General features: G+C 46.9%; 1 protein-coding gene across 2 annotated transcripts; it reads right to left on the bottom strand.

Moving 5' to 3' along the window:
* Positions 1 to 2,730: 2,730 nt before the first annotated feature.
* NUP50 (nucleoporin 50) lies at positions 2,731 to 22,946 on the bottom strand. Of its 2 annotated transcripts, XM_045872350.3 has the most exons (8): positions 22,641 to 22,945; positions 17,709 to 17,787; positions 15,428 to 15,511; positions 12,229 to 12,415; positions 10,581 to 11,222; positions 8,708 to 8,789; positions 6,602 to 6,720; positions 2,731 to 5,664 (listed from the first exon to the last, which is right to left on the bottom strand). In XM_045872350.3, exons 2-8 carry the CDS (start codon positions 17,775 to 17,777, stop codon positions 5,462 to 5,464), a joined length of 1,386 nt encoding a protein of 461 aa, XP_045728306.1. In that variant the 5' UTR covers positions 17,778 to 17,787; positions 22,641 to 22,945; the 3' UTR covers positions 2,731 to 5,461. The 2 variants fall into 2 exon arrangements, with proteins under 2 accessions (XP_045728306.1, XP_045728307.1); XM_045872351.3 differs by lacking the exon at positions 15,428 to 15,511 and having other exon boundaries at positions 22,641 to 22,946.
* Between the last annotated feature and the right edge of the window lie 55 nt (positions 22,947 to 23,001).

Below are 23,001 nucleotides of genomic sequence, written 5' to 3' on the forward strand. Positions count from 1 at the left end.
ATAGAAGGGAGGGTCTGAGAGGAACACACAGGCAAAGCTAGAAATAGTGCGAACTGTCACATCGAGGACATCTCTCTCCATCCGTTGCATTGGAAACAGCCGAACCAGAATTTCCTGAAGCAACATCACCAAGGGCAGATTGCGTGAGTGGTTATCAAGCAGGCCGTCTGGTAGGTAAAATGAAGACAATGTCTTTGTTGCCATCCAGGTCAAACCCCCTTCCCGTTGAAGGAGGAGTCCCCTTTAAAACAGTCGCCTGAAAAATACCTAACAGCTAATGTGGAGAAAGCTGTGCAAGAACCCCCTCCTATGAGCTGCCTACTCCTGAAGGCTAATGCTGCTATTTCGGTCCTTCTGTTCCGTCCTAGATGAACTTTTAGGAACTACGGTCATGCCCTAGCTTTAGAAAATCATGTTGACTGGAAGAGAAAACCTTTGGGAGTTTCCTGTCGGGAGGAGGGGGAAATGTAAACTAAATTAATCCATACGCTATCCTAGTTCATTGTGTATTTACCTGTTGAATGGATAAGCCTGCTGTGCTTTGGGCTTGATTGTTAAGAGGGCAGGAAGAACAGCTGGAAAACTTACGTGAGAAGGGGAAATGTTTGTTTTGGGGGATGATAAAAAAAAACAAGAGGTCCTTTCTTTTGCTCGCGGCTTCATCGCGTCATCGCGTCCCTCCTGACTTGGCCTTTACATAAGCCAACAGGTTTAACAAGGTATTGCTTTCCCTATGTGTGGACTAAGGGTCTTTCATCTTGGAATCTGACTTTAATAAAACAATTAGATTGCTCAGTTTGAGAGAACCATGGTTTTTAGTGACTTTTCATGATTATGTTTTGAATAAACAATTTTGTTCTCAAGATTTTAGACCATTCCGGAAGCCGGTCAAGTTTAGTCCTTTAACGGGCACGTACACACACCGTCGAGCGGGGCGCTGGTGACAGCCCGCGTGGGTCTGCGGCTCCCCGGGCACGTGGGACCCGGGCCTGGGTTTTCGCGGCCGTACCCCCCTTCCTGGGGGCAGGTTGAGGTGAGACCCCTGTGTACAGAGGCTGACACGGTCCCCGGCAACACTGAGTCCCTGCCGTTCCCCTCCTGGAATGTGCCCCCAGGGCATCACCACAAAGCACCGAGGCGGCCTGTGGGGGGTGGGGCGGTTCTCAGACTTGAGCGTGTGTCAGAACCCTCTGTTGAAACCCACACGGCCAGTGATGACCGTGTTCTGGAATCAGTGGTGATGGTTGCCCAGTTCTGGGACTATACTAACAACAACTGAAGCTTTCACTTTAAGAGTGTGTGGATTTCTCAATAAAAACAAAACCAAAACCACGCTATTCCCACCCCCCGCCCCAGTCTGCATTTCTAACAAGTTCCAAGGTGTGGCCAGTGGTTGCCAGCTCCATGCTTGGAGAACCCATCCGTCAGCGGCCCATCGCCGAGTACTTACGACAGGGCTGGTGCGTTTTCGGGACAAACACCCTCTTGTGTCACTGAGTTCCCACTGGATGTTACTGGTTCCGGAATACTACTTCGATGAGTAAGTCCGTCTTCACAGTACCTTGCGGGGACACACCTCTGAAGTTACTCAGCACTTGACTCCAAAATCGTATCATAATCCTATTACAGTTTAATCTGTTCATGCTGTAATAGTGATTTTCTGGATCACTGAAAATTTAAAGCTCTAGAATAACAATGTATTTTTTCTTGATCATCTTGATCTTTAGTTTTAAAACGTCCTTAGGAGGGTTCAGATTTTTGACTGAGACAGACCTGGACACAGATCCCAAACCCACGTTATGTATTTGTAAGAAACACACTAACCTGGCCCAGGGCCGTGCTTTGGAAAACGCACCATGGAGCCCCTTTGGGAGGTTTGCCCCGAGGGCCAAATGAGCACCAGATGCAGAGCGCCTGGCGCAGTGCTCCCCATGGTGGCCCGTGACACATCTACCATTCCAATTCAGATTTGTAAGGACGTAAATCCCACAGGACAGACTCTCGAATGGCTCGGAGGAGGCCACACGCATACGCGAGGGGCGGAGAGGAAGCAGATCCTCCGCTGCCTGGGGGTTTCTGCACGGTCCTTCCCCCGGCCCACATGACTTGTATCGACGCCAGGAACATCACCGAGGAACATAAAAGTGTCAAACACTGATTTTGTTTACTTTCCATTTATTCACATTTCATGGATTACACTTCCTCAAAAACTAATACAAACTGAGATTACATTGTCTGACAATTCAAGTATTTGTCTTAGAAAACCATTTCCTATGCAAAATAGAAAGCAAACAACTTATCTGATTGCTAAGAAGTCTTAACAACTGTTACGATCGATCGCATCTGCATCAAGCAGAGTCCGGAGTCCTAACCATGACTGCCTCTGGCCAAGAAGTCCTGGTGCTCAGAGCGGGACTGGACGGCTCCTCGCGGTCCCCTGCTGGCACCGTGGGACACGCCAGTTTCAACCAGATTCTCTTCCAGAATGAGAACCAATACCCAGGGGTTTGGGAGTGAGCCATTGGGTCTGCAAAGCCCTCAAAATACACCGTGCTTGCATTCTGACTTCAGAAATCAAAGAAGAACTGACAGTTGCTCAAAAGACGTGTTTAACTTTTAAAATGAAACCAAAAAGGCTTTCTCAGTGATAACTTGTTCTGCACTTGGACAGTAAGATGGGTTTTTTTTTTCTTCTCCCCTAGAACAGGTAGATTCTTTTTGGCATGCAGCATATCAAAAATATGATTTAGAACTGAAATTATAAAACTATAATCCTTTTCAAGAAAATCAATGCGTAAATGGTCAGACTTGTTCTTCCCTGGAAAACACAATCTAAACTGCTTTAAAAATTGGACACACATTTCCAGCCTGTAATTCTAAAAACAAAGACAGCACAACGCTCATTTTTTTGCTTACTGGGGAACTCTCAAAAGAAGGACACACACCAGTTTAAAAAAGGCCACTGGGACACTCAGTATTTGTCAAGATGCAACACAACTGATTAAACGGATTAAAGGTTAAAAACAACTCCCTTCAGGCCACACAGATGATATACGTCATAGATCCTCCAACTAAATACAAAAACTTCAGTCTACGTTAAACATTTAAAAGCCTAATTTCTAATATTTTTGTTAAAAATAAATCTAACTAAACCTATGGGGCGGAATTTAGCTACTAATACAGCAGGGGAGAGAAGGCCGGCCCTCTGGGGGCCAAAGGGGCCTCTTCCCCCAAGTAACATACAAATATTTAGGTTTTACAGGAAAATCCACACACACTCAGGCTCTTTTGTATGAATACGTAATTAAAGTAGAGACCAGCAAGTTCCTAAAGGGGAAGCGACATGAAGGAAATACCGCGTTGGGAGTTCCGGCACACGCATCACACCTGTCCCTGTAATTGTCACTTTAACAGTGAGTCTTAGCAGCAACAATTTGCTGGGAATGTCAGGAAAAGAGAAAGCCACATACACCCACTAATGCAAAAAGATTATGAACTCTTTTCCCGGGGGGGGCGGGGGTGAAAGGTGACCCAATCCTGATGCTGTTCGGCCATGTGTGGCAAACGTCCCACTGGCCACGCAGAGGCTACTACCAGTGTGGCGCCCCCTGAAAGTGCCCGAGTGGCCTCGCGGCTCCTGGGGACCACGGGTGGGCCACCCGGGACAGAAGTCTGTGCCCTGCACTTCCTCGTCCTCCTAGCAGCTGGATAAACCTCACTCAAGGCCGGCTGGGCCACGGCCACTGTGATAGGATCGACCACCACATACTAGAAATCACCTGTAACAAACACTCCAGAGTATTCTTGATTCTAAAACGAAAATGCAAAAGTAACTGCCACTCCCTCCCCAGCTTTCCCACCGTGAGAGCCTGACCTCAGCCCACAAGTGTACGCACACCTCTGTGCATTTCCTCAGAGTCACACACTCGGCCAGATTCTCTCACGAAGCGCAAGAATCTCACGGTACATCGTTGGCCAACTTCCGCACCTCAGGCATTGGAGTTAACCTGTTGGATCATAAAATGGTTTCCCTGCCCCCTTTATAAATCTCTAAAAATTATAGCTTGTTTTAAAAAAAGTAACTGCACTATCTACAATTATTTTCTACGTCAGAAGACATTACATACTGAAGATCAGAACATACAAGTGTGAGCCCTCAGGCACGGACCCTGAGCCTTGAAACAAGATCATATGGTACCAGCATTAAATGATTAATGAGGAATGAAAGTGGCGATTTAAACATTAAAATCTGTATCTAATTCATGTGCCCAGAATCTTCCAAGAACACTAGGATCCGTTACCTGACTGCTGTGAAGAAGTGACACAGCTCTGCTCCTGCATAACCATGGCTCCCTTCCAAATGGACATACTGAGTAGCTTACTTGTAAAAAAGTGGAAACTTCAGGTATCAAATGTAGAATATACTTCTGTCTAAAGTTAAAGGCAACATTTACACACACAATTTCAATTCCATTACCTTATTGCATGTTTCCTGGCTAATCACATGGCTCATGTGTAGTAAGAGCTCCTAGGACTTTAAGCAGTAAGTAGCTCTTAGATCCATAGGGTTCATCATGGCACAAATAGCTAAGAAGTATTCTTTCTTTTGTACTATGCTCTAACTTTGACTTAACTTTCATTTCTACAGGCGTTTGTTGTCCGTGGTCTATAAACTCTAAGCTACCAAATTTGTGCTTTTAGACCGCATTCCAGGCAATCCCCCTCTATTCTCTTTGTCTGCAGAGGAACAGAGAAGTAACAGCACCTCAAGAGTGAAACTACAAAACCAAAGAACAAACTACTTGTTTCCTTTTAAAATGAAAAAGCAGTTCCTCAATCAGGTAAAGAAGCCCACAGGGTTAAAAGGCCAATGTCTGCAAATAAAAAGCTAAAGCCTCTCATGCTGGGCGGGAACATTTGGTACTGGAGGTTCAGCTTTAGAATAACAATATGAGAAAGCACAGGAAAAATACCTCCATCACGGCGTGGTAGCATGATTCATTTGGAAAGAGTGCTGTTCTCCCAAATCAGTCAAGCCCACCAGAGAACGCTACAGGCGAGCTTCCTCCTGGACGCGGGGGCTGCCGGGAAGCCTCCCCAGCAGTGGCAGCAGACCCCAAAACCCGTGGATCGGAACAGCCTTTGGGAAGTCTAATCGATACCCTGATTTCAGCCTATTAAGAAACCACTTGTGGTCAGTTTAATAAATGAACATTAAAAATCTTCCAAAAAAATTTCATTCAAATATATTTTACACATCAGACAGTTCTTAAGAAGGGAGAATACAGGTTCTTGACACTTAACGTTTAAAGGTTTTATTGGCCATATTAATCTTCCTCACAAAGTTTTAAGTTATCTCTAAATTCTTAGAATGTCGAAGTAAGAAGAGAAGAAAAACTGACTAAGTCTAAGGGGTGGTGGGGAGCAGCAACTTGGCAGCAATCCCTTAGTCCAAGTGTGTTCAGGCATCCTTTTTCTCCAGTAAAATTTTGTGCAACTCATCCGCGTCCTCGCCTGTTTTTACCCGGATTAACATGGTGACTGGGATGGTGGCATTCTTCTCATCAACAGGTGGATTTGGAACACAGACGATCAGGACGTTGTTCTTCCCCGTTCGGCTACACGGCATGTTGGGTGGAATCAGGACATTCAGCAGTATGTTGCCTGCATTTCAACAAAGGAAAAAGGACATCAAAACCACACAGACCACACCGGAGGTCCATGAGACTGCAGCTTTCATGTGCTAAATGTGAAATACAAGCTCTCCTGTAGCGAATGGATCTAAAACTGGGAGCTTCGGGAAGGTCGGGGAAAAGGGCCCGGGTCCCCTCATGCAGACGCCAGCATGGTGTCCCTCAGAGAGGGCCGCGAGGCCCTGTCACAGCGGCCAGGCCTTCTGAGAGGTGTCCGTGCTCACACCAGACGAAGAGTGCGTCAGCACGACCTGGAGCCTTCACCAGGTCATTCCAACAAGGCAGGGCGGTTAGCAAAGACACCTCTCTGTGGCTCACCGGGTAAGAGCGCTAGGACGGTGATGGCGTCACCCACGAGTCAAGCCCACAGGGAAGAAAAAGCCGAAGGTTCTGCAACCCAGCCCGGCAGGGCCTAGCGGTACCCACCACTTCCTCATAGACCAGCCCTGGCCCCCCGCCCGGGCTCCTCCAGGCACCGGCCGCCTCCTTCCGGTGGGTTGTTCTAAGGGTGGGGCTGGGGCAAAGGGCAGCCGGCAAGGTGTTTATGGTTATTTCCTACATAAAGCAGATTCCTTTAAATGGTTAATCGCCCTTCTGTGTTTATTAAGCCATCCAATTTACCTATAGCTTCTTAGTCACATTTCTAACACAAAGTGAAACGAAAACCATCTTGGTTACTTCTTTGAACACATCTACGTTTTCTTGCACTCTGTTATGCTGGTACTCAACTCAGCCTATAAATAATCAGGAAATACAGGATGCATTTGATCTGATTGACTGCTGTTCTGTCCCCCCAAAACACATGGCTCTACTTGAAAATCTCAATGACTGGAACCAGCAAGGTGAAGGGCTTTTATGCACTATGTGGTCAGCATGATCTTGTGCCACCTGAAAAACAAGATACCCACCTAAATTGGTGTCTGCCCGCACTAACAGCTGCGTCTTCTGATTGGCTGTAGGTTTTAAATGCAAAGTACCCACACCTTTCTCTTTAAATTCATTGTCTTTCTTGTAAAACAGTTTACACCTATAGAGAAAAAGAAGCAAGGCCATCAGATACTCAAGAGACAAGTTTTCTTTTTTTTTTTAAAGATTTTCTTTATTTATTTGACAGAGAGAGACACAGCGAGAGGGAACACAAGCAGGGGGAGTGGGAGAGGGAGAAGCAGGCTTCCCGCGGAGCAGGGAGCCCGATGCGGGGCTCGATCCCAGGACCCTGGGATCATGACCTGAGCCAAAGGCAGACGCTTAACGACTGAGCCACCCAGGCGCCCCAAGAGACAAGTTTTCTAACAACCGCTGTTCACACTTGTGTGGAAAGACAAGGATGAACCTTTGGTTCAAACTAGGTCTGGGTACAAACCCAAATAAGAAAATCTGGTTAGATATTCTAGGACCCTTCCCTATTTTTCCCAATTATTAAAATAGTGGGTCATGTGCAACTTGAAAAAAACCACTTTCTGAAGCTACCTATTCTCAGTTCAGTCAAAACCACAGTAAACACTCCACACCTCTGATGTGCTCCTTTGGCCCTGAGTTCAAGAGGCCGATCTGGTCCTTTCGGGACAGGAACAAATACAGGACCCTCTGGCCCCCATCTCTCTTGCCCTTCTTCCTATTTATTTTTTAATTTTCTTCAGGACTCCTTCAATTTTTGATCTACCAAAATGCTGAAATTTTGGAAATCACTTTTTTTTTTTTAATCCATTTGAGAGAGATCAAGCGAGCACAAGCAGGGTAAGAGTGAGAGTGAGCAGGAGACTCCCCACCGAGTCGGGAGCCCGCCGTGGGGCTCGATCCCAGGACCCCGGGATCATGACCTGAGCTGAAGGCAGACGCTCAACCAACTGAGCCACCCAGGCGCCCCGGAAAACACTCTTAAGCAAGACCTAACTGACAATAATGTAGTCAAGCGTCTTCCCAGCCTGCTCTGTCATAATCTCCTTAGGTCATGAAGACACAAATCAAAACCACTTCCTGCTCCTTCAATTTATTCCGATTAGGAAAAAATCCTTCATAGGTCATCTGCATAATTAAATTTAAAAACAAGCAAAAGGCATTGTTGGATTCTTTTTTTAAAAAAAATATTTTGTTTATTTATTTGAAAGAGCAAGAGAGGGGACACGAAGGGGGAGTGGGAGAGGGAGAAGCACGCTTCTCGCAGAGCAGGAAGCCCGATGCGGGGCTCGATCCCAGGACCCTGGGATCATGACCTGAGCCGAAGGCAGAAGCTTAACGACTGAGCCACCCAGGTGCCCGCATTGTTGGGTTCTTAAAAGTGCTCAGAAATAACAACACTTGGGAATTCCACAGGATATGATGATTGTTACAAACACTGACTCCGTGTGAAATTTCTGTATTTAAAAAAACACACCTAGGGAAAGTTCTAAAATGGTACAACTGACTTTTCTGTAAACATGTTTGTTAAAAAGTACTAATTTCATTTCATTGGGATGAGATAATTCAAAATTTCTCCTTGGCTTTCTTCTGAAAGCAACAGCTCTCATATAAAAACAAAAGTGAACCAAAAAACAAAACTGTTCTCATCACTGGGGAGGAAATAAAGGGCTGGTTACTATGCAGAACGTTTTGGCTGAGAAAACCCACAAGGGCCAACCAGGTCTCCAGGAGGGGATGACACCTCCCGATTAAGAGCAGAAGTAAAAACAAAAGGTGAAATCAGTGAGGAGGTGACTTTCTTTGTGCAGGGGGGTGGAGCAGGGGGAGAGGAGAGAGATGGGGGTGGGACGGTCAAAGAAAAGCCTGTCTCTAAAGCACTTCAGAAGAAAGAAAATACTAGAAAAGAGTAGGAAATGCCCAGCAGGAAATTTCTAGAACCTGTTTTCAAATGAACAGGTCAAGAATTCTCCCTTGTTCCCATCCGAAGAGCAGGCCCAGCCTGACCCCAGGAGGGGATGCTCAGCAAATCCTGTGGGGCTGAGGTCGCCCCAGAGGCCACCTTCCACATCTCTGAAGACATGCTCACCACATGGGTTCCCGGGACTCTTACTTACTTTTTGGAGTAAAAAGCATCTTCTTCTTTTACTTCAGTAACTACTACTTTGGGCGGCTCGTCATTCTCTTCTTCATCTCCGCCTTTTATAAAAACAACACTAACTCAGTAAAATTCAAATCAAGAGCTTAAAAATGTCACAAAAGAAGTTATCCATCCCCTAACACCTCAACCTAAAAATTCCCTGTAAGCTGACGCAGAAATCGAAAGCACACATCTAACTGGGGGAGATTCACTGGATTTTAATCATTTTGTGAAAAATTAGGATAATTTTTAATGGGAACATGCTTCTCTCTTCTAAATGTTAATTTGTAGAAAGCCCTAGAATGAAAAATTGTCGATGCTTATGATTCGGTGCACCAATTTTAACAGAAAAATAAACACCCACACAGACTCAAGATCACCCACTGGAAAAGGAAAATCTCAGACAGGCTTCTAAACACCTTCATCCCCAGATCTCCTGTGACACTGTGTGTGTCATGCTGAGGAATAATCAGTCTCCGCGATGGCCAAAGAAGAGGAGGACAATAAAGCTGGTTACAGGGCAGGCTGTCAGAGAAACCACCCCGAAGCGTGAGCAAGCTGCTTCTGCGAGGCCCCGTGTCTGGAGGCTCAGGCACCAGGCGCCCTCCCAGCCCCAGCCCCAGCCCCAGGGGAGATCTAGGACACGATGGTGCAAACAGTGATCCTCTGGAGAAAGATGGTCTCAGGACACACACTAAATTAAACAGCAACTCTCAGAAAAACAATTCTGGTGCCCCAACAAGTCAAAGTGACCAGATTTAAATTCCCAAGAAGGCAGCCGTGAGCAAGGCTCTCCAGGGCGGGCCCAGGCAGCAAGACTCAAACAAGCTCACGGGCTCTCTCTCGCAGGGAGAGGTGCAGCGGCCACCAGACAAGCAGGGGGGGCTCTGCCGCTGGGCATCTGGCATCGTGCGGGGACCGAGCCTCACTCATGTCCCTCCCACAGGCAGCCTCGCCGTTCCTGGGACCGCTCTAGGAGCAGGACCACTCTCCATCGGTCGCATTTAGGGCAGAGAAATAAAAAGGGAGATCTTTAGCCTATGCTTTGCTCTGGAGGGCCCTTGCCTGAGGATGGACTCGAAGGAACGGAAGTTACCCTCCCAGGAGAAAACAGCCGGTTTCTTTCGTTCTCAAGTACTGAGAAGTGAACACCTCCTTCGAGACGTACTTTTTAACTGCTCACAAATAAGTGTCTTCACACAATGTGTTCACAACCACAATGGGATGAGGAGAGACTAGGCCATTAACCCCTCTTTTCAAAGAGCTAAGAACAGGTAGTGAAGGGCCTGTGACTCAGGCCCAGTTTGGGGCACTGACGCCACCCAAGGTGGATGCTTCTGGAAAGGTGGCTGCCGTCTAGACACATTGAGGGAAACCCCCGCCAATTTGTTCCTGGGGCTATGCAAAGTCTACCTTCTTTATTCACAGTAGAGTACTATTTTGCCATGAGACTTCACCTATCATTAAATCTCCCAAATACAAGACATGCCACGGACATTGATGAGCAATTCTTTCAGTAAGACACAATTCTCAAGCACTGTTAATTTACTGAATTTTTTTATGTGCGTTTAATACTTTTCAAAGTCACTGTGCCTGATATGGTTATATTCTTTTTATTTTTATATTCTCAATCCTTACAGTAGCCCTGCAAAATAGGTCTTACTCCACTTTACAAAGAGGGAAACAACAGACTCAAAAGCAGCCGATCAACTGTGTCCGAGATCATACCCGGGAAACGACGTGAGTCACAGCGTGAACCCAGATCCACCTGATTCACAAATCTACGTTCGTGCCGCTAAACCCGAAACTCAGATCCAAGACAGACTTAGGAGGATAAACTTTATTATTACCTTTGTATTCACTACTGCCGCCTTCAGCCTGTACCTCCAACATTTTCATGGAAAATGGTGAAGACACCGGTTTATTCTGGGTAAGCTCTTTGCCAAATAAACTGGAGTTTCCAGAAGAAAACGAAAATGCAGTCAGGGGGCCGGAGTTTAAAGAGCCCAAGACAGAACTGTCGATCTTCTTGCCGAAGTTAAACGAGGCCCCCGCGGCTCCTCCGGGCGGGTCCGGCGGCTTCTCAGCAGTGTCCTCCACCTTGTTGCCCGCAAACGCCAATGTCGAGTCTCGCTGCAGTTCTGCTGCCCCGAACGGGGAAGGCGACTGGGTCGCAAGCGGCATTTTCTTGGCTTCACTCTCAGAGCGCCTGCTGCCGCTGCCCCCGAGCTGCTGTTCGATACCAGTGAGGTGTTTCTCGTAGTCCTTAAAGATGGGCGTCAGGTCGCACAGGGGGTTCGTGTTCACGTGCTTCGCGATCCAATCCCGGACGGAACAGTTTAAGGCAGCCAGCTGCTTGTGATAGACGTCCCGGGGGCAGGCCGCGCTAGAGGTCAGGCCGGAGGAGGAGGGCTGCTGACTGTCACCATTCGTTTTGGGAGTTAAGATCTTTTTATCGACCAAGGAGGTAGGACCATTTGCGGCAATAGATCCTACAGGGAATTAAAAGTTTGAAGAGTTTACTGAGAAGCTGATTTGATAATATCACCTGGATTTTTATGCTGTCTTCATACTTTCTGCTTTTATTGTATCCTGTATTTTTGTGACAGTTCAAGAAGTATGTGCACATCTAATATTTAGGAACCGGTGATCACAAAAATCAAACTTTATACAAGAACACGGTCTATGATGTGCTTGCATTAAAAATAATCTTTTCTTTGAAAAGGAGGCCCGCTTCCCCCAGAACTGTCCCAATAGTTAGTATAAAACTTAATCCCCAAGGTTGTAGGGATGAACATATATTAATGCAGTTAAAATCTTAACAGAAAGTGCTGGCTTAATCACACTACACATTCTGCCTCATTAAAACAAAACAGTGTACATTCAGAACAGCTAAGTACAATCCAACCAGCCAGGATCACTTCCCGAAAACCGAAGACTGGAGCCCATGAATCCATTCTCTGCTGCTAATCCCAACAGTTCTTGACCAATTCTCTCAAAACAGGATCAGGCAGTCACCACACCCCGGGTGACATAAATCTAGAGTGGAGGACCGTAAGTTCCTAGTAGGTGTGGGCCACACGGAAAGTCCCTTGTACACAGAGAACGAATGAGCACATGGGAAGGCAGGTCTTTACGGAGGGTCCACTAAGAGCTTCCTCTTCTCCTTTGACCCCATAGGTCAGTTCTCAGGGTCATTCTCATTTCACAGTTGAAGATTTGGAGGCTCAGAGGCTAATAAGGAACTTTACCAGGGTTGCAGAGCCAGTGACTGGCGGAGCTGAGAACCTGGGTCTATTTTGCCTCAAAAGCCTGTGCTCTACTCACTTACTCTGCAAAGAGCCAACATCTCCCTAACTTCCATCCCTTTCAGTATTACCCTGTTTCTGCTCATGGAGTCCCAGGACCCAGGATCAAGTACAAGGAAAACATCTTTGCAATGTTATTTTTCAGATCATCTGTACACAGATGTGAGCGGGGGGAGGAGAACCTACTCACCAAAGGCTGCCTTGCTCTCCGCTGCTGTCCTGGCGCTGGAGAAGGGAGGGGCGCTGCTTATGTCGCTTCCGTTAGACAGTCCTTCCAAAGGCTTCCCTCCAGCACCATTACCAAATCCAGAAAACCCTCCTCCTCCAGAAGGTACAACCAAACCTTTAAAACCTTTAAAGGCCCCTCCACTATCCGACTGAAACATAAAGAAAGAGCACACATTAGAGGACTCGGTTTCATAACCAGGTAAGCAAGTGCGTGCCAATACCACGTTGGCTGAGTAGCATCAGAAGCTTACGGGACCAGCACTGGAGGAAAAGGAGAAGCAGGTGCAGAGACGGGACATGAGACCGACTTTATTCACAGCGACAGCTCTGCAGTCCGAAGCTGCCTTCCTGATACAGCCATGAAGAAAGCCATTTACAGTGCAACTTGTTTTTAAAAATATATTTAAGATAAAGAAGGCAAAAAAGACTAATGCACTAAACTTGTGTACACAGCCTCAGAATTATAACTAAAAACACACACTCTAAAACGGCTAAATCCCAAAGGAGGCCTCTTTCTTGTACTACTCAATCAAAGACCATTAGCCTAAGGAAGCTGTAGAAACATCAAGTCAGGCTGACTGATGAAAGTATCTTACCCATTTTCCTATGACTTCCTAAAGCACTTCTGTAGCTTTTGGCTTCTAGAAACGTGAGCAGCTGACTCTCAAATCTTAGACCTTCCCTTGGTTGAGAAATCCAGAGGCAACATTTTTATTCTCAATTTCCTCGCTATTTCCATCAGCAAGGCCTTTCTAGTAGACCTTTCCCACCGTCGCTGGCTTCCTCATATCTCCAACCTGCGATGCTCTGGAAATATCCAGCACTCCTTATGAGCTTCTAAACCTGCTCTCTGCTCCTGGAAACTTTTGGAGAAACGTTCCTCAGTTTACGTTGCTCTGCTAAAGATACCTCTTTTTTTTTCCATTCAAAACCCGTGGTTACACCACAATGGGCGTGATCTGCTTCCTGGATCCAAGGGAGGCTCTAGGAAATATTCTCAGAAACACATCATGGAATACATGTTTCCCAACATCTGAGGGAGTGCACAAACCTTACGTTTTCACACAAATGAATTATAATCATGATCTCACAAAAATATTACTTAAACTAGAAACTTTGTTTTCTGAATGGGTTGGTTAGCCTAATATTGCAGTTTTCAAAAAACACAAACATTTCAATCACATCCACAGGAATTTCAGATGGTTACTGACCATGGATACAATTATGGCAACAAAATTCGGCAAAAAAAGGCAAACTCTTAACTTGTATGAATTTTAATGCGTGTAATAAAAATAGCTTAGGCCCTGACACCCTCATTTGATTTCTGATGATTCAATATCCCAAATACACCAAAGCGACAGCCACCATCTATGACAATACTCCACGGACATAGTGGAAAGCTCCAAGTGGCTCCTCAGAGCCTGGTATTCTGCATGAGATTTAAAAGCCACAGGACATTTATAGTGATTTTAGAAACTGTTAACAGCAAATTGGCTCTAGAATCATCATGAAAATTCAACAACCAGTTTAAAAAAGAAAAAAAGGAATACGAGTCACTCAGAAAAAGGGCAGAAGTGAATGAGGAGCTGCCCATTTGGGCCCCACGGAACTGACACGTCCCTGGGCCCACCAGTCTCCCTCACTCATTTTTTTCCGTGGCACTTAGAGAAAAACAAAACTACACACTCGGTGTGTCTTTTCCATCATTAGGATGTATGTTTCACAAAGCATGGATACTTTACTTACTCCTATCTGTTTTTACCCACCAATATTATCTCCAGCGCTTAGCAGGTCTGTTGAGTAAATGGACAAACCCACGACAGGTGACCCTTGAACAACATGGGGTCAGCAGTACCAACCTCCCCCCACCCCCGCCCCCCCGGAATATAAACGGACGCAGGCAATTCAAACCCATGTGGTTCAACAGTCACCTGCATACGGGAAAAGCCACATTTCAGCATTTAAGCAGACAACGTAACATTTATTATACAAGTTCTAAAAGTTATAGCTGAAATGATATGTGGATTTCAACTATCTATATTCATTTCCTTTAACAGCCAGAGGGCTCCCCCACCCCCCTTCCCTTGTGCCAAGTCTGGATTGTGGTCTACACGGTTACACGGTTTCATTCTTCTGAGGCGGGGCCATCCCTCTTCCAGCCGGTCTTCCTTCCTTCGGCTTCTCAGTCTACATCATGAGCTGCCACTCTCAGCTAGACCCCGGTTTCAACCTCCTGCATGCCTCTCAGAGCTGCACCCGGCTGTCACCCCTCCTCCTGTACCAGGTAACCACCCATATATGTAGTGGTCTCCTACAGAACCTCACTTGAATGTACCCCAAGCCCTTAAAATACACTCCCCCAAGTAAACCAATTACTTCCTCCCTAATTAAGTTGTCCTTCCCCCGCTGTTATCTTCTCCATGAGAGCCATCAAACTTCACTAGGCTCAATACCTACATCCAACTCGTCACCAGTCTTTACGAATGAAATTAGACCAGAGGAGACTTGGAATAACAAAACTGAACAGAGCCACCACAAAAGGTGCAGCTGAGTAGGGTCCTTCCAGCTGCCACCCAGGATGTACAAACCAGACTCTCCAGCCTGACAAGAGACGCCCAGGCCACCAAGTCAGCATGCAGGTGTCTGGAATGTATTTGAGGGCTGAGGATCGTACTGGGGCAGCATTGTTAAATGTGGAGTGATGGTTGAATGGAACCACATGATTTCAATTCAAGAGTTACAACCCATCTTTTAATCCTTGTGAACACAGGAAGGAAACATTATAACATACTGTATTAGGAAGAAAATCTGCATGTGAAATGCTTGTTACAGCTAAAGGACCTCCCCCCCCCCCCCCCCCAACACACACTCCTCAATGCCAGGGAGCATTTCCCTTCCTTACTCCACCGGCTACCCACTCCTCTTCTTCTTGCCGCTCGGCTGAAATTTGTCCAGATCTACACTTTATTTCTACAACTGGGTAAGGTGCACATCTCATACTTATTGTTTTCTAACTCCCATGGTCCACCTCAAGGATTTTCACAAGTAGAGTAAACATTTTAAAAAGCATTTATCGATCTGACTGCTCCCAGGGGTAGAAATGCTCTGCAATTAGAAATCAAATTAGTGTTTAATACCAAAAGTGGTAAGAAAACACTCACTTCAAATCCAACATTTCTACGCTTTGCTTTCTTTATGGCTCTATTCTTCAAGACTTCCTCACTGGCCACTGAGAATGTTCCCACCTGCAGGTGTACAAATTAAACAGCAGTAAGATGAGGCCCCAAAGGAGAAGAAATGCTAAACAAAAAAGCCTGACCAAACTTATCTTAGTATCTGCTGGTTTTAAAGTACTGTTAATACTAGTAACAAATTATGGAGACGGCACATAACAGTAAAGTTTACGTCTATTATCTATCTTACGAATCCCAAAGCTACTTAGGTGAATCAGAAATCTTCCAGATCTACAAAAACGCAGGCTCTGAATCACAGTCCAGAGGAGTACACACAGGAAAGTTCTGACAAGACTAAGACCGTCAAAAGTTTGGTACAGGGGTGCCTGGGTGGCTCAGTCGTTTGAGCCTCCGACTCTTGATTTCGGCTCAGGGTCGTGAGATCAAGCCCTGCGTTGGGCTCTGTGCTCAGCATGGAGTCTGCTTGATATTGTTTCTCTCCCTCTGCACCCCCCCCCCACTCTAAAAGTAAATAAATAAAATGTTAAAAAAAAGAAGTTTTGTAGAAAACTATTCAGGACCAGTTCTTCAAATTTCAAATACATTCAAAGATATGAATAAAACTTAGGATAAAAAACCCAGTTTTAAGAAGCAAAATCTATTCTTCAAAAGCCAAAAGTTACCTTAAAGATCATTAACAGTTGGTAACAGAGCCAGTTCTAAAACCCAGATGCCCAAATCTAGGATCCTCCTACTACAGTTTTCAAAAAGAGTTTATTTTTATCACATACGCATATGATTTTTGAGAAACCTTGCCCATTTGCCCATCATCCCAGAGACCACTGGCACAGCTGGGCCTCTAAGTGACCCTGTTGAAAAACTACTGCTCTTCCCAGTAGCTAAAAGTACTATGCCCACAATCAGGAATTTGGTGAAGATCTCTGGCTTTATTTCAACCCTGCTTTTACCCTGTAGGGCTGGCATAAAATACTTTCTGTAAGAAGCTGTCTCTGTAGTTATTTCAGATAATGTTAAACTTAAAAGATCTCTACACTTAAGAGAAGGGATCATCTGGATACCTGTCTCGAATTCAATGTAAGGTCCTTTCAGACTCATTAAAATTTAACTAAATGGAAGTCCTTTCATTCCTGAAATATGTTAATGTCAAAGCAAATCATTATACAGTCATCATAAATCATACTAGGCACAGAATGTAACACTGTGCATCAGACCAGGAAAAAACTTAGTTACCGAAGAGTTGGTTAAAAAGCACCAAGTCAGTTAGAAATGTTAAAAACCCTGTCAAAATATTAATATACTTGTGATTTTGGTTTCCCTAAACATATTAATACATATATTTGTAAAGGAAAAAAAGTTCATACTACAAGAGATTCAGAAAGAAGGAAGATGGTTTAAGAATAAGCTTGGAAACACACTTTTGCAGATTTCTTCCTTTTTTTTTTTTAAACTTAGCACCATTCTATTAACTCGAAAGGCTAACTTGGTTACGGATTTCCTTAGTGAACCGGCCAGGGAGCGTCAAACTGCTGATGAGGCACTAAAAACACAGCTGTGTTCTACTCTTTGTAAGAGAAAAATTAAAATATTTCCTCAGGGAAGACCCATTTTTATTTTGTTAGGAAAGAAACTAGGCCAATCTAAATTCTAATTCCAATGAACTTACATTTTTAGTTTTAAAAGTTACTATTTTCTGTTCAGGCTGTTCTTTAAAAGACCTTTTAATTTTTTTTTTTCTTTAAAGATTTTATTCATTTATTTGAGAGAGAGAGACTGAGAGAGAGAGCACATGAGAGGGGGGAGGGTTGGGAGGGTCAGAGGGAGAAGCAGACTCCCTGCCGAGCAGGGAGCCCGATGCGGGACTCGATCCAGGGACTCCAGGATCATGACCTGAGCCGAAGGCAGTCGCTTAACCAACTGAGCCACCCAGGCGCCCAAAAGACCTTTTAATTTTACTACAAAATCTTCCTGAGGAACCCCAAAATGAATTTAAATTTAAATTTATTTTTTTTAAAGATTTTATTTATTTATTTGACAGAGAGAGACACAGCGAGAGAGGGAACACAAGCAGGGGGAGCGGGAGGAGGAGAAGCAGGCTTCCCGCGGAGCAGGGAGCCCGATGTGGGGCTCGATCCCAGGACCCTGGGATCATGACCTGAGCCAAAGGCAGACGCTTAACCACTGAGCCACCCAGGAGCCCTGAATTTAAATTTAGAAGCAGCAGGAAATCATTCTTGAGGAAAGATCTTACCTCTTCTGCTTCGTCTTCTTGATCCCAATTCCTATCTGTCAATTCCTTCTCAGCAATTCTTTTGGCCATATTTTCAAACCTAAGTTAAAAGTAAAAAGAAGTGAAAAGTGGTTTCCTAGACAAAGATATAAGAACTTACAGAGAATTTTTTTTAAAGATTATTTATCTGAGAGAGAGAGAGCGTGCACACAAGCAGGAGGGGCAGAGGAAGAGGAAGAGAGAATCACAAGCAAGCATGAAGCCCAATGAGGGGCTTGATCCCATGACCCTGAGATCATGACCTGAGATGAAACCAAGAGTCCGATGGATTAACTTACCACCCAGGCGCCCCAAGAATTTACAAAGAATTTTTAAAGAATTTTTACAAAGAATGCAAAGAATTTTTCCGAAGAATTTTAAAAATTCACCCTAGCATGAAATGAGGTAAAAAACACAAACATTCCTGATACCAGTGGGAACTGCCTTCCTGAGAACTTCATAGCAGTGTTCTCAGGCTCTCAGTGTTACATATGCAATAAAGGGTTAGGAAGGAGGCAGTGCAGGTGTTCTAAGAACATTGGCACTCTCTCTGAACAGCGCTAAACCCGCTCCATCTGAAAAAAACTAAAATAAACCATTGACTTTTTAAAATCTGAAATCTTAAGTACTGTGTATGTAATCAACAAGTGCTTAATTTATTCTATGCAAATTATAATTACAGTCTTGCTACAGGCAAAACATTTTAAATACTTAAAATTCTCTTAAAGATGATCCAGTAAAGAAGTTCATCTTTAGATAAGAACGTTAATAAGGCCCTGGAAATACTTTCCCAGCACGAGTACTCTTCTTTAGGCTACAGTTGATAGAAATAAATTTCCCAAGACTGAACACTTAATTACCCCAAGTTGTATACTGCTAAGCTAGAGTATCATTTAAAAGTTCAAAATGTAATTAATATAGATGTGTTAACACTCAAAATTTATATAGGACCTTCAAGAATAAGCCATCACTCAGGGCGCCTGGGTGGCTCAGCTGGTTGAGCGACTGCCTTCGGCTCAGGTCATGATCCTGGAGTCCCTGGATCGAGTCCCGCATCGGGCTCCCTGCTCGGCAGGGAGTCTGCTTCTCCCTCTGACCCTCCCCCCTCTCATGTGCTCTCTGTCTCTCTCATTCTCTCTGTCTCAAATAAATAAATAAAATCTTTAAAAAAAAAAAAAGAATAAGCCATCACGCAATTCCTCTAAAGCCACCGTGTCGGAGGGAGGAGGAGACGGGGACTGACTGTGGATACAAGCACCTAGCCAGAGAGGGTGCTGGTACCCATCCCTTACAATTTGCAATGTTTTCTGATCCTAATATATATTCTTTGCTATAAACAACAAAATTAGCACAACAACCAATAGAGACTCCACTGTAAGTGCCGTGCTGGCTGTTCTCTAACTCACCAGTTAAATGGACCAAAAACCCTCCATTTCCTCCGCTGCCCATCTTGCCCTAGGCAAGTGCCCAGTTCCTTCAGGGTTCCTGAAACCTGTCTAGAACCTGATGAGAACCTGATGGTCTCTGCCCACTCTCACTTGTCTCAACACCAAAGACCACTATAGTTGGTTCCTTGAATTTTGTGGTCATTAAGATACACTTTCACACATTACCCATTTCCCTTTAGTACCTATAAAATAAAATTCAAATGTTGACATTCCAAAGTCCTTCAAAATCTGACCCCTGTAGAGTAACTACATAGGTGATTTTCAGCTTGTAATAATACCCTAATAACACCTGAACTTTTACTTAGAAGTACGTACGGGCTTTTTTCCCGGAGTGTAAAATAAATGGTTTTAAAGTCCAAAATGCTAATACATAAAATAGAACACTCAGCCATTACCTGCAAATCCCCCTTTTTAAGGTCTCCGCCTCAAATACCTGGTCAAGTTTTGCCATTAATCTTGGTCATTCAAACAAAAGCAAACAAGGTACTTTCTGATATATTTCCTTAGTAACCTTGAACTGTTCAGAGGTCCCACCGGGGAAATCTTTCCCTGGTCAGTAACTAACACCTCCACCAGGGGGCAGAAGAGCCGAGAAGTTGAAAGAGTCATTTTTGCTAGGAACTATTAGTAAATTATTAAGGCAAAAAAGGGTGGAGCTGAACGTGCAAACAGTGCAGGGAAAATGTAACATCTAACTCAGGCCCACAAGTAAAGAGATAAGCAGCAGAGTAAAGCAACCAAAACTAATGTAGCTGCTTCCCCAGTCTACTGTATTTATCCAACTGGTGACCTAACCACAGGGCAGGGCTGTCCCTTTTGTTTACTGCCCCCTCCAAGTGCCCCAAACCTGCCCTGTCACAGCAGGTAGTCCAGCAGTCGCTGAGCGGTGATCTGGGGCGCTACTTGTTTTAGAAAATACTACAGAACTCTCAGTTTTGCCATTTTCTTGCTAGACCTCTGGCAAGTTATTTAATTGCCGTGACTCACTTTCTTCATCTGTAGAAGAGGAAAGTGTTGTGAAAATTAAGGAAGATAAAGAAAAAACTTAGTTCAGAACAGTGCCTGGAACATAAGAAGGGCTTAATAAATATTATTAAAGAAACAAGTTTTGCTAGAAGCAAAGGCTACGAAATACTATTTTTCCTCAAAATTGTAAAAAGTATAGGGTGGGAGATGAGAATTCAATTATGAGCCAGGCCTTAAAATATATTCAGCAAATCCATATTTTATTTCAAAGCATGATGCTCCAGACAATTTTCTTTTGTGTGTGTGTGTGCATGTGTGTGTGTGTGCGCGCGCGCGCGCGCAAGAAGAGGAGAAAAAAAAATCTCGGTAAATTACTCCGAACAAGGCCCAGCACCTAAAGAGTCTTAAATCCTGTCTACTATTAAGAATTTAGGGGTGGGACACCTGGGTGGCTCAGTTGGTTGGGCGTTCGGCTCAGGTCCTGATCCCAGGGGCCTGGGATCTAGTCCCGCATCAGGCTCCTTGCTCAGCAGGGAGCCTGCTTCTCCCTTTCTCTCTGCCTGCAGTTCTCCCTGCTTGTGCTCTCTCTCTCTGACAAATAAATAAATAAAATCTTTAAAAGAAAAAAAAATAATTTAGGGGTGCCTGGCTAGCTGAGTGGGTGGAGCATGCGGCCCTCCATCTCGGGCTTGTGAGTTCGAGCCCCTACGGTGGGTGTCCAGACTACTTAAAAATACTTAAAAAAAAGAAAAAAGAAAAAAATGTGGGGCTTGTGGTTAAAAGGGCACCCGATTTTAAAACGATTCCTAGGTATGAAATACTGACAGGAAACTGAGTTTTCACGATTGGAGAAATTGTGCCTGCTAAGAGTTATGTGGTCTCTGCCACCAGGTGCTGCCTCGTCCTCAGGGTTGAACCCCAGTCAACATCAGTTTACCCTAAGATGAAAATAGATGTGACCATACTTGACAGAAAACAAGAGGAGAACAAGGGGGCGGACCCCGGGGACTGGAACGCCAGGGGAAAACGAAGTCTCAAAATTTCTTCTTCGCGGAACAGAGGAAAGGGGTGATCAACAGCCCCGGGTTGCAATACGAGCAGTGTAGGGAGCAGTGGAGACCGCCAAGGAGAAAGAAGTACCGAGAGGAAGCGCTAGGAAGCAAACCGAGGCGCCAAGCCGGAATGGCCCCTGCCCAATCCTGCCTCCGCCTCCGCGGGGGCCGCGGGGGGCCCGCAGCCGGGCGCGCCTTACCCAAATTGGGCGCCGCAGCCACGACAGGTCGGCCCAGCGCCCGGCTTCACAAACAGCACCCGACCACGCGCCGCTGCGGTCATCCCGCCCCACCCTCCCCACTGACCCCCAACAGCCCGCGGCCCGGGCTCCTCACCTCCCTCCTCCAGCCCAGGGTCCTCCTTCCAGGTCCGAGTCCCGCACCCGGACTCCGGCTTCCTCCTCCCCAGGCCCGGGCCGCTCATCCCGGCTCCTCCAGCCCAGGGTACCCCCCCTTCCAGGTCCGAGTCCCGCACCCTGACCCCGGCTCCTCCAGCCCAGGGTCCCCCCTTCCAGGTTCGAGTCCCGCACCCGGACTCCGGCTTCCTCCTCCCCAGGCCCGGGCCGCTCATCCCGGCTCCTCCAGCCCAGGGTCCCCCCTTCCAGGTTCGAGTCCCGCACCCGGACTCCGGCTTCCTCCTCCCCAGGCCCGGGCCGCTCATCCCGGCTCCTCCAGCCCAGGGTCCCCCCTTCCAGGTTCGAGTCCCGCACCCGGACTCCGGCTTCCTCCTCCCCAGGCCCGGGCCGCTCATCCCGGCTCCTCCAGCCCAGGGTACCCCCCTTCCAGGTTCGAGTCCCGCACCCGGACTCCGGCTTCCTCCTCCCCAGGCCCGGGCCGCTCATCCCGGCTCCTCCAGCCCAGGGTCCCCCCTTCCAGGTTCGAGTCCCGCACCCGGACTCCGGCTTCCTCCTCCCCAGGCCCGGGCCGCTCATCCCGGCTCCTCCAGCCCAGGGTACCCCCCTTCCAGGTTCGAGTCCCGCACCCGTCTCCGGCTTCCTCCTCCCCAGGCCCGGGCCGCTCATCCCGGCTCCTCCAGCCCAGGGTACCCCCCTTCCAGGTTCGAGTCCCGCACCCGTCTCCGGCTTCCTCCTCCCCAGGCCCGGGCCGCCATCCCGGCTCCTCCAGCCCAGAGTCCCCCCTTCCAGGTTCGAGTCCCGCACCCGGACTCCGGCTTCCTCCTCCCCAGGCCCGGGCCGCCATCCCGGCTCCTCCAGCCCAGGGTACCCCCCCCATCCAGGCTCGAGTCGCGCACCCTGACCCCGGCTCCTCCAGCCCAGGCTCCCCCTTTCAGGCCCAGGTACCGTACCCTGCCCGACCCCGGGTTCCTCCTCCCCAAGCCTGGGCCCCGCAGCCGGGCTCCCCCTTCCAGGCCCAATCGCGTGCCGGGACCCGGCGCCCCTCCCCGGGATCGGCCCCTTCTCCTGCCACGCTGCCCGCCCGCCTCTCACCTCCCGGGCGCCCGCCGCGGCACTCGGGGGGCTGTGGGTGCGGCGGAAGCCGGGGGAGCGACCGCGAGCAGGTGCGATGTTGCAGCCGCGGGCCTCGGGTGTGAAGCGGCCGCTGCTCGCTGGGCTGAGCGCGCCTGGTCGCTTCCGCTGCGCCGAGATTCTCGAGGAACTTGGTGGTCAGCAGGCCTTGGGTCTCCAACACCATGTCCTCCAGGGGCCTCGCCTCTCTGCGTTCGGCAGTGACGGAGAGCAGCGGGCTCAACCAGAGACCGCCGGAGGAACAGCGCCGAAAGCGCTCCAAGCCGCCATTTTATAACTCCAATCTACGCTCCCCCCCCCCCACCAACTCTGTAAAAAGGGA

This window comes from Mirounga angustirostris, unplaced genomic scaffold (genome assembly GCF_029215605.1).
Source record: "Mirounga angustirostris isolate CCGP_5_RB_7025 unplaced genomic scaffold, mMirAng1.0.hap1 SCAF_5, whole genome shotgun sequence".
NCBI classification, from domain to species: Eukaryota; Metazoa; Chordata; class Mammalia; order Carnivora; family Phocidae; genus Mirounga; species Mirounga angustirostris.

What these genes read in the sequence shown, in the direction of transcription:
- NUP50 (XM_045872350.3), bottom strand. Translation starts at nt 17,777, where the DNA reads ATGGCCAAAAGAATTGCTGAGAAGGAATTGACAGATAGGAATTGGGAT. An exon ending in AAGAAGACGAAGCAGAAGAG is followed by an intron (nt 15,512 to 17,708) that starts GTAAGATCTTTC and finishes GTACACCTGCAG; the next exon opens with GTGGGAACATTCTCAGTGGC. An exon ending in GCGGGCAGACACCAATTTAG is followed by an intron (nt 5,665 to 6,601) that starts GTGGGTATCTTG and finishes GTTGAAATGCAG; the next exon opens with GCAACATACTGCTGAATGTC.